The following is an 11844-nucleotide window of genomic DNA, read 5'->3' as shown; positions in this document are numbered from 1 at the left end:
CATATCCGTTCGGCTGTTGTTAACTGCCACTAAGCTTGACTGAAAGCGCACACAGTTAAACAAACCACTACCATATACCACCACAGCCACCACTAACCTCGACCATGCCGTACACAATCAAACGGCCCCGTAAAGGCGTATATTGCTATGGGATGGCGATCGCACGTGACACACATGAACGCACACAGCTGCACACACACGGGTTGGTTAATCCTTTATTCAAAGGTGGATCGTACGTGAGGACTTCACTGTTGCCTAAAAAAGGAAACTAACTGCCACGGGACGGGGTGTGGAAAAGGAAATAAAAATAATGGTGGTGTCGAAACAGTGTTATTTTTTGCCTTTTCTCTTCTGGTGTACAATTGTGTGCTGAAGTGGTGGAGCAGCTCCTCCCATTTTCGCCGTCAGTGGCACCCGATGACGTTGGCTGCCCAACGGGGTAGGACGAATGCTGTGTTTGTTTTAAAACTTGTCTTAAACAAAAGAAAAACAACAAAGTAAGCAAAGAAAAAATACACACCCCCACATAGAAACACACACGTACACAACGAGAGCAACATCAAGAACCGTTTCCGTCGGGCTTGAATAATTAGCGAATTTTTCACCGTGGACCAGGCGTCGGTGGAAAACCGTGAGCGAAAAATCCCCGAGCGAAAAGGGGATTTGCAATTTGATGATTAGAATCGATCCGACGCTGATGACCTTATTCTACGGTGGGACGGCGCTAACGAGCGCGTCGGTCGAAACAGTGTACGGTGGTTGGAAAACCCCGTTTCCGGGAAGAAAATCACCTAAACACAGTGAGCAGTTTTTCCCCACCCTTGTTTTCCATGATTTTTTTTTTCTCTTCACTTCGTTGACGTCTGACGGGGTGGCCTCGATGGGGGTGCGCTTTTCACTCGGAGGACTCGATTATTTCGAGCCCATCGTAATTATTTTGACCATGAACAATTTTGGAGCAACGAATTTCCACCGTTTTTATTCCCGCACGGTTTCATACACTCGTCCCCATGCTCGCATTTTCACTCCGATCTCCGAAGGCCACTCGCCATTGTGTGTGCGGGGGAAACACTTCAAGTTGCTGTGTGCCAGTTTTCCATCGTCCTGCCGAGGAAAACGGATCGAAACGCACGCTTTTTGGCGCTCGCTTACCCGTCTAGCGTTCACCGATTGGAGTCGCGAACTGAAGCAATGATGTTTAAAATAAAGAACGAAAAATTAACCCGACGAATCGAACGGCGACGGGCTTTTTGGGGCGCGTTTTGGGAAAATTTTTCTCCCTGCTCGCTTATACCGTGTGTCCCGACTGCAAAGCCTTCACGTCACTTGATTTTTCCCTATTCCGTTTAGTAGGAAGCGCTGGTCTCATGGCACGCACACTTCGGTGCGCCGCGTTCGGCCATCCTTGTTCCGCATTATGGTGGAAAGTCCCCGGTCGGCCGTCGAGTGCGCGCACTCGCTCCTTCGCGCGGCGAATACACGCACACCAGCAGGCGCACCCTTTCGCTTTTCCGCGCTGAACTGGGTGGCGGACGGCGAGGGTTTGCGAACAACACGGACCGTGGAGACGAGGGGGGAAAGTACGCAGGGACACACAGGAATCACCCACACAGGCACACGCGCACCCGTTACTGAACGGTTGACTGAGACTGAGTGTCTCGGTTTCCCGTGAGGTGTGAACGATGGGAAAATCCTAGTCCGATGGTGGCGCGTGCTGAGGGTAGGAGTGTTGGTGGGGGATTTTTCTTCCCTAGAGCTCCCCTTTGCAGTTTGATGTTTGTTGAAATGTGGACACCTGCGACAAATATATTTTGTAGAACTAATATACGATCTTCCGAAACTGAGACCACAAACAAATCGTTCATGAAGAATGAGTTTTAAATAAATTTAAAACATTATTTATAAATTTTATCACTAGTAAAATCCCATTTCAAACTTGCTGGTTGCGATAGTTCAGCCTCAAAGCACTGATAGCAGTAGTGCGCACAGGACGGTGGCCACTGGCGGAACAAAAACAAAATCATCTGTACGAATAATCTCCCCGAGAAAGGTGTGTTCCTTTTTATGGGGGTAGCCTTTTTATGACTGTGTTGGAGACACTGCTACACCGCAGGCATAACTCACCCCCTTAGTAACAAGGATTTGCGCCTTGCTCTATAAATTCGCCACGGCATCTTCCCTACCACCTTCGCTCACCCTCCACCCATGCTCTTCTTCTCTCTTTCGTTTGTCACATTCCCAGCATCACATTTTGGCGATGAGCCCATGTTGGGAAAAAGAGTGCACTCTCCCTTTTCACGGGGTTCGTCTTTTGGTGTGCTGACAAAATTGCGCTCCGATATTGGTAGGCGAGTGTGTTTGTGTATCGCCAAGCGCAGTGTTGTCGTGGTGCATACTGCGGCGCAGATGACGATGGGGTTGTTGGGTGTGGATTGTTTTCAAATGTTTTTCATCCACCACTACTACCAACATCGCCAGCACCATCACCAGCACAACAAGTGCGGGGAATGCGGGGAAGGACGAAGTCGTGTGTAAGGGAATGCCTTTACAGTGGGGCATTTTGCTCCACTGAACTGACATTCAATCCTGTCACGCTGACAGGACAGCGCCGTTTGACAGCGGTTGGAATAATTTCCCCATTCCGTACGGGGGCGCTGCCAAGTTTGAACGGTAGTTCTGGAGCTTTTCCTGAGGAAAAAGCGTGCGATGCAAACTTTCGCTTGTGATGCTTTGCACGAGACGTTGGTGGAAAACTTTGATAGTTTTCCCATGAAAGACGACAGATGGAATCACAAAAACAGGATAATGCTATGCTTTTACGGATTTAATCGTTATTATTTGAAATGTGAAATCAAAATAGAAGGGAAATAAATAAAACTCAAACAATCAGAACTAAATCACTATTTTATCAGCGGTGTTGAATATGACCCACAAAATATTCTCGTTCTCCAAGAAACGGCTTGACCCCATATGCTGAAGAGATAGCACGAAAGTATCAAGGAGGATTCAGTAGAGAGACATCAACCAGTGATAAGATCTTCATGATGAGGCATGTTCTGGAGATTTTCTTAAGAGCAGAGTTCAAACAAAATACTTTCCATCTCTTCATCGACTTCAAAGCCGCTTACGATAGCCAGGGTTAAATTATGTTTCATGCCATGGAATCCCGACTAAGACTTGTAAGAATGACCATAACCAACGTCACTTGTCAGGTGAAGGTGGATGTAAAACTCTCAACAAAGAGACTGTGCCAAGGCGATGGATTTGCCTGCATACTTTTCAATTTAACGCTAGAGAGGACCATTCGAGACTCGGAGGTGAAAAACTTCGGGGAGCTTAAGTCAATCCAGATTCTGGCATACGGTGATGTTATTCGCAGATTGACGAGTGAAAAACCAAGATGATGGTAACGTTCTCCGAGAAATGGACACTGTCCAAATCTGACGGAAACCCGCTTGACCGTGTTCGAGAGGAAGATGTTCAATAGAATTTTTGATCCCGTACGTTAGGAGGAACTATGGAGGACCCGATATAATGATGAGCTCTATGAGTTGCACGTAGACCCCACTGTCGTACAGTGAATTAGACTCGCCAAGCTACAGTGTGTTCGAGGCACCGGACTACCCAGTCCGTAAAGTCGTTTTAGGCTATCCCGAGTGAGAGAGGAGGCCTAAATGTAGGTGGAAGTATTGCGTAGACGAAGCCACCAGAAAAGCCGGGATATGGAACTGGACCAGTGTGGTGAGCGACCGTGACCGATTTCGGATGGAGCTTCGTCAGGGCAAGTAAGCAAGTATTTTATTAGCAAAAATCGTTTCACAGAAAAATATTCTTTAAATTGTTAGGAACGCAATGTCACTTGTTTGACGCTTTATGATGCGGGTGGAACAACAAATGCATGTTACTTAAATTAATTGAATTCATCAATATAAAGTAAACAAAATTTATTGTCGGAAATGTACTTGCTTTTCCTTTAGCGTTGAAAAGCAAAACTATTAGTATTTCTAATAGCAATGCTAATTTGCTCGGAATAATGAACATACGTGATTCATTCAAACACCATGTTTATTTGTTATTTTCTACATTCACATTTGGCGTATAAAGCTTTGAAAACATCGTGAATTCTAAAAAAAATTTTCCTTAGCTTTCTTGCAAAATACATTTTTTTATTTCTAAATAAAACATACATCAAACAAAAGGTAAATTTCTGTACCTCGTATATAATGAAAACTATGGAATTTTGCCCAATTTATCACCATTTCCACCATTTTCATGCCACAAATGCGACTCCCATTTGTGTGCATGTTTCTCGGGTGCTTATCGATATTGCATGGATTCCTCAGATTTGGAACGGTTATTTATCGGACACGGGCCAACAGTCAAGATTAATCCAACCAGCACCACCAGGCCAGCGAGGAACTTTTGCAATAATAACCCCTGCCAAGTGTAAATCAAATTGGGAAAGTTGGGAAATGTAACTTTTCCTTCCCCCATTGGTGGATAGTTTGTGACGGTAAGTTTTCGTCGTGCTCGAGTTCTGCAATCCGCAAGCGATCGGAAGGACAAAGGTCACTCGGCAAGCAATGCAATTGCTGCGAGGAATGCTGAGGGACAGGGGAGGAGGGGTGGTGTTATACGTTTTTGTTTTCATCCTCCCTTACCCCGTTCTCATCCCGGGTCGATGAGGACAAAAACTTTTCCAAGCATGGCGCGACATCAGAGATTGCCAATGCACTCACGCTAATAGTTTTGAGCGGCACTACGGTGGCGATAAACGTAATAATAATAACGATATCAATGCAATCCAGCAGGCTGCAGGCAGCAGCAGCAGCAAATCGGCAGCGGACGGACTCATTCTCGAGCGTACGAAAGCCGGTACGTAATGAAAGATTTTCCCGGCAGCGGGCGAAAGTTTCGCCAATATCGCCGGTACTGCTGGTGACAAAAAGTTTCCACCTCGGGCTGAAAACTTACCGGATAAGGTTGGCATGTTTTTGTAGTGGTAGCAGCAGCAGGGCAGGGGCAGCCACCCGATTGGAGCTCTAAACGATCGTAATAGCATTACGTTCGCTGCTTTAATTACCAACTAACACTTCGCCGTCGGGCGCAGTGTTGGTGAGCGGCTAAACTTTAAAACAACATAAAACTTTCTCGATCCCGGTGTTGAGTTTCTCACACAAGAATATGCCCAGAAACCCATCGCGACGGCGAAGTAATGGCTGGGGCCAATGGCCGCTGGAAATCGGGCAAGAAAAATCTGTCGTCGCCAGAGTTACGAAGAAGCTTTGAACCAAACCGACACAACACACTCGCAAACCTAGTGTGTGTGTGTTTGCAAATAGAGAAATCTTTCCCTAGGAAAGGGGGTTTTCCGATTGCCGAAGAATATATAATCACTAGCTGGAAGCCCCGGCGAAGCTCGGGGAGGAAAAATGTGACTAAAGTTTTTATTCTTGGTTCATTTTCTATGCTATATTCAGTGTGCCTACGTACATATTAGTAGCAGTGATATCACGCGGAAATTTTCTTTCATCAATAGTCTAGGGGGCTAAGTGCATGGGTGTTGTTCCGGAGGATCGGAGTTCGAATCTAGGCTAGGAAAAACTTTTTTGTTACGGTTGTAAAATTTTTTTTCAGAATTGTTTTTAGATATTTAATGTACTTTTTCAAATCCGATCATATTTTGATACATATTTTTCAAATTATCATAACCATTATTAAATTTAAAGCTTGGTGGTTCAATTTATTCACATAGTTATATATACCAGTATTTTCCCTGTGCTATCCATTCGTACAACTGGTGTACTGGTAGTGGTGCTCGAGCCTTGTATCAGAGGTTTGGTTTTCGAATCTTGATTGGGAAAATCTTTTATAGTACGAAATAAAATTTTTCTTCAAAATCTACGTTTGCCATTCAAGTAGCGATTTTTCCTCGCCATTTCTAACTTGTGCTATGGTTCCTCGGCAAGACTACGGCTTCGCTCTTGGTAAACCCGTGTTCGAGTCCCGTTTCCACTTAGAGTCAGATTGTAAAAAGCATGCTTCACGTGCACTGTAAAAATGTAGGGTTTATTGCCACATCTCATCACGGGACTTTGAAACTGAGATTTATAAAGATAAAGATTATCTGTACGGACACGGAGCTTCCTTGGTGGCCAAAAGTAGACACACTAACACACACGAAGCACTTCGGTTCAGTTCGAAAATGGGCTCGTATTTTATCAATTTAAACCTTTCCGATGGGATTATGGGCATTATCTTAGTGGCAAATGAGGATTACGGTGGCAACGTCCAATCGGGTAGTTGCTTTCTAGCTGCGTTTACCCCAATCTGTTCCTACACTTCGATCGTCGTCGCTGTTGAACGGGAGAGAATCCTCCAGGGTTGGTTAAGTAAAACCACGTGACTTCACAAGCATCCAGCCACGCTTGGGAGAGATGAGATTGGGTAGGAGTGAGACGAAAGTAGCAAGTACAACGGGCGAGTACATAAATATTTATCAATGGTTGCAGCCGGAACGCAGCAAGCCAACTGATGGAACATAATGTTGGCCCCGACTCGCGCATCGAGTGTTGCTGGTTGGCCGGGTCTGGTTTGGATGGGTTTGGGAGGATCTCGTTTGTTGCGATTGCGTCCGCCATCAGGACCGACCGAACAGGACTCGCACCACGTGGTGCCATGGTGAGAACTTCGGTACTATTGCTCACTCCAGTCCAGTGCGCCGTGAAGTGCTAAGGAGTGCAGATTATCATCTTTCGGCACCTTTTCACTGTCGGAGCGCCGAAAGTTGGCCAGCGGAAAAGCATGTGATTTCCCGGTTTGGCTTGTTGCTGCCTGCACCGGTTGTTTCTGATCGAAGGATTAGGTGGGGGTTATTCAGCGTACTTTAAAACTTCATTCACTTATATTCTCTGCTGTTCAAAGTAGCAGTGAATAGTATGTAACACTACCAGAACATTAGCAGCAATTGATTGATAGCACTACAATATTCATTCCTTGTTTTAAGCTATTTAAAGAGTATATTTGGGTTGTCCCTGAAGAACGACTGATCGTGTTGCTTTGTTTTCGCTTTTGTCGGATTATCTGCGTCGTTTAAAACATCGATAAGTTATATTTTTTCATTTATATTATTATTTAGTAGTAGTAGTGGTTTTTGTCCAAAAGAATAATTGTAATACATGTACTTATAGCTACTAATAAAGAGGATTAACGAGTTCGAAATCGGTATTAGCGCGTTGATATAGATAACTTGGTAACGACGTGGGTTCGAAGCCCAACCGAAACCGGACCCTCCCCTGTTCGAAAGGACTGGCTATCCACGTACACATAGGGTAAAAGTCTCGTAAGCCCTAAACGGGCAGGTATGACCAAAACGGTTGTTACGCCAAGAAGAAGAAGATAGATAACTTGGTAGATGTCACTAGCTCAGTCAATAACTAGTATGGTAAACTATACTACTGGGATAGATTTAAGCAAGTATGTGGGAAAAAAGGATTAAGTAGTAGTAAATATGTTTTATAGAGGCTTTGAGCCGGGTGGTCTCTTTCACCTCTGAGAGGGAAAAAAGGAATAAAGGGAGCTTTTGAAAAACCCACTATTTAAGCTAAATCCAACAACAAAAAAGAATACTACCTAAACTTAACCTAATTAGTCCCTATTTATAACAATTAACCAGTTTGATCGCTTAACGAACTAGATTATCAAGTTACTTGCTTCATGAACACTGCTTGGAGTGCATTTTTCCTAGTAATTGCTTATTACTTTTCCAATGTACGTCGTTTAGTGGGGAATGTGACATGCTCGGTGAAGCCGACGAAATTCTTTCATTCTTTGAGATATTAATATGAGTGATTTAAGCGCTATGGGACTAGACGGTTATTACGTCGACCTGACAAGTGATGTGTAAAGTAGTATCTTATTTTGTACATTTACATTTCCCCGTTGTTTTGCACGGGGTTTTGAAAGATTGTGCCATGTCGCATCGTTATTCTACAATTGCACTTTTTATCAAACGAACTGAATTTCTTTGATTTCACGAAGATTTTGATTTTTGTTTCACAAAACCGCAGCACTTAATCAACCTTTAATTTTTGCTAAGCTATAAAGCCATGGTGCTATTCGTTCAGTGGAAGCATGGTCACTTGCGCTAAGCTTGGTTAAGTCACCTTGCGCAAAAAACAAACCAATTGGAGCAAAAGTTGTACTGGATTCTGCAGGCCACCGGTTTCGATTTGCTTTCGACTGAAATTTGTATGTTAAACTGGCGATTTGTTTACTTTTTGATCCGTTAGTTGCAATTGATTTCGATCATTACCCTAAGCTGAACACTACGCTAAATTCAAACATGAAATTCATCAAATAACTGCAAAACCCATTTGGTATCGATGCGACAGAAAGATGGAAAAATGGCTATCATTCGGTTGTTTGCTCGTTTAATGGTTGTTGGTGCCAACAAGACGTACTCAGAAAATTATTTCAAGCAACCAAAAACGAGTGACTTCAAAATGACTCCATTGGGTTATCATGCCAGAGCGATATGAACAAAATTGGGTTGATTTCAGTGTAAGGTACATTTTCCGACCTAACAAATATTCCTGCCCGTTAAGGCCTTACTAGACTTTTACCCTATGTGTACGTGGATAGTCAGTCCTCTCGTACAGGGGAGGGTCCGGTCTCGGTTGGGATTCGAACCCACGCCGTCGAGGTGGTGAGCCCCGGCGCTCATGGGCCGATATTCTATCCGGCGCTACCGCTCGGCTGCCGCGGACCCCCAATGGATGGATATGTGAAAACCATTTCACAACGACAACGTGCTGAATCGGCGTGTTAATAAATGCTGAGAACAATCTAAACGAACAATCATTTTTGTAGCTGCAAATTTGAGGACGGAATACACAGAAATACGAATGTAATGTGTAAGAAGTTGTAAAACTGATTGTTGTAGCATTCTAAACTGAATATAGCACAATAGGTATAGAATCGTTCAGTACGCTTAATAATGGTGGTGGTGGTGATGGTGGTGGTGGTCGTGAGGGCCATGTCGTTGTCTAACAGTCGTGGTTATAACTGGTACGGCCGTCGATGTCGTTCCCCTAACAGTCGTGGTTGTAAATGGTATAGTAGTCGAAGTTGCTCCCCTAACAGTCGTGGTTGAAACTGCTGCGTTCGTTGTGGTTGTTACCGATGCCGTAGTAGTCGTTGTGGTTGCCTGCGTCGTGGTTGAAGTCGCATTGCAGTACATATAGTTGATGTCGATAATATCGGCCGCCGAGAGCCCATTATCGTTTCCGAAATCTCCGGTCCACGGTTGGATGTTGTTCATGACCGGGCGGTTGTTGCTGGCCGCAGCCGCATACTTCGAGTAGTGCATCACACTGCCGTAGTCGTACGGTCTGCCATACAGTACGACATCCGCATAGGCCATCTTGGCGAAATTTTCGTTGTAGAATGTTTGGGTCCGGTATGCTGCTGCTAGTGCAGTACGATCGATCGTCACATAGCTGTCACGATCGGGTCGCGTGAACTCATGATAGAAACCGATCGCGTGCATCAATTCATGCGTGACGGTACCGACGTCCACGCAGTCGGAAGCCTGAAGGTTTACCTGGTTGTAGGTATTGGTTGAGGAGCGTCCTACGTAGGACCAGCATCCCGTCGCCGTGCTGTCGATCGTTATGTATAGCGATTGCGTGGTGCGCTGCACAAACCGCACGCACGTGTTGGTGGCAAACTGCTTCATTCCTTCCAGGATGATCGCACGCTGGGCGGCAGCTGATAAAGCGGAAAGACATCGGTTCAGTGTCACCCCGTGTATCCTATCCCACGTTGGACTTCCTACCGTTACGTATACTTACTGAAGGCCGTCGGAGAGATGACGTACGGCACTATCGCGTTGGGCCAGCGGGCATTGGGAGACACCGTTAGGGCAATGCCATTTCGCTGGCGGGCGGGTTTCTCCATGATGTCTCCTTCCTTGTAGATGCCCAATCCCATCTCCCACGGTTTGCGTCTTATATGCTTAGGCATGCCATGTTGGCGCTCCCTGAAACCGTGCAGGCGTCGACCGACCTCTTCGCTAGGAGAATGGCACCGAGCCTCGGTCCATTCCAGCAAACTGCAGCAAATAAGCAGCAGTGTGCAGATGACGAAGAAACTTCCCTTACCGTACACCATAGCGATCGGTGGCCACTGACGGACTGTTTCGAAAGTCGTCGCATCTTATGGCGTTATTATACTGTGAACAGCACAATCCGTTTCATTGTATAAGCCCGTTGTATTTGCACGCTGGATCTTGTTTAGTGTCTCTGAATTTTATTTTGCGTTAGAAAATTGGTATGTGTTGTCGCTATAGGCGGGACACAACTTAACAAGTCATCGAGTTAGTTTCAATTTCTCCATTGTATCGGGTGAGTGTTTTTTCTCGATTCTGGAAGACAAAAAATTCAACGGTGGAACCTTCGAGGCGAAACAAATATGGCTTAGTGTGTGTTCTAGTAGGGGTTTTAAACACTGACGCTAAGTTTTTATTAAAAATGTGGTTATGTTTGCTTCCAACATTCCGTTCTGCGTAGTGTAGTAACAACTTCTTATGTTTTTTTATTTGTGCCTTATGAAATCTAACGAAATTAAAACTACATATTCACTTCCTCTTCGTTGATTGCTTGGGTTTGCTTTACTACTTTGCTGCATCTTTGCTACGCAAATGATGGTACTAAAACAGTGTACGAATTGTTTTCAGCATCGTGTCACAGGTGAGTGTTTTATTCTAGATATTGCAAAAAAAAAATTCCAGGATCAACCCTTTCCGCCGGAACAAATATGTCTTATATGTGTGTCTAATAAGAGTTTTTGAATACAGGCACTAAATTTGAATTACGATTATCCTTATATTAGTTACAAAACTCGTTTTGTATCTCCGTCAGAACATTCGGTTGCTCGATCAAGAAGGGTGCCCTTTTTGTGTTTTTAACATTCGCTGCGTCGACATATCAACGTTCACCAGCGTTAATAGCTGTAATTTTTCAAACTATTTACATAATCACTCATTAAAATCAATCAATAAATTAAATTTTAATTTACTCGATAATTCATTAAAACTCTCATAGCTCATTAATAGAAATAGAATAGAGAAAATACACGAAATTACCGATAGGTCTGTAGGCATACGGAATGTAGCATAGGCACCATTCAGTTCTGTATCTGATAATGATAATAATAATTTTAAACAACGCTCTGCCAATCTACCAATACCAAGCTATTAATTATTTTGCTGAAAGTGTTGTGTACATATATCAACTACAAAACAGATATGTACGCGATTGGTATATTGATAGTTGGACGCTTTTTTTGTCATTATTGTCTCGTTATGTGGATTGAAAAATATTAAAGCAGTAATATAAAACTAGCAAGGGCAGAAGGATCTTCCACTCACGCTTTTACGACCGTATTCGGTCATGCCTATTGATAATGTAATGTTTGTTTTCAAGACTTTATAAATTTTCCGTCAAATAATACAAAGTATAATGTATTTCATGTTGATGTTTTCCTTTCAATAGAATACTCACATAAACTTGTGATTGTGAAATTGAGATGTTTTACGAGACAAATAAATTTATTTGAATCAATTGTTTAATAACAAACGGCATTAAATTCATTTAGTTGAATTCTACAAAGTTGTGTTAAACAAACACATCACGTGGAAAAAAACTTTTAGCAAGCCATTACAATAATTGATGTCAAATAATATGTTTAAGCCTCTCGTGGCTACAAACTTCCCAGGCGGTTAACAAATAGAAGTACACTAGGTACTCACCGAAGCAATTGACACCAAAATGTCCCTCTCGG

General features: G+C 43.7%; 1 protein-coding gene across 1 annotated transcript; it reads right to left on the bottom strand.

The window, feature by feature from the left end:
* Window positions 1-8992: 8992 nt before the first annotated feature.
* LOC131263191 (zinc metalloproteinase nas-1-like) lies at window positions 8993-10173 on the bottom strand. Its single transcript, XM_058265360.1, has 2 exons — window positions 9855-10173; window positions 8993-9771 (listed from the first exon to the last, which is right to left on the bottom strand). Exons 1-2 carry the CDS (start codon window positions 10171-10173, stop codon window positions 8993-8995), a joined length of 1098 nt encoding a protein of 365 aa, XP_058121343.1.
* Between the last annotated feature and the right edge of the window lie 1671 nt (window positions 10174-11844).

Source organism: Anopheles coustani, chromosome 3 (genome assembly GCF_943734705.1).
Source record: "Anopheles coustani chromosome 3, idAnoCousDA_361_x.2, whole genome shotgun sequence".
NCBI classification, from domain to species: domain Eukaryota; kingdom Metazoa; phylum Arthropoda; class Insecta; order Diptera; family Culicidae; genus Anopheles; species Anopheles coustani.
This window is presented reverse-complemented; position numbering and strand designations above follow the sequence as displayed.

Bases quoted from the DNA above. Each gene is read 5' to 3' on its own strand.
- LOC131263191 (XM_058265360.1), bottom strand. From the start codon at position 10,173: ATGGTGTACGGTAAGGGAAGTTTCTTCGTCATCTGCACACTGCTGCTT. The intron at 9,772-9,854 runs GTAAGTATACGT...CCGCTTTATCAG, and splicing joins CATCTCTCCGACGGCCTTCA to CTGCCGCCCAGCGTGCGATC.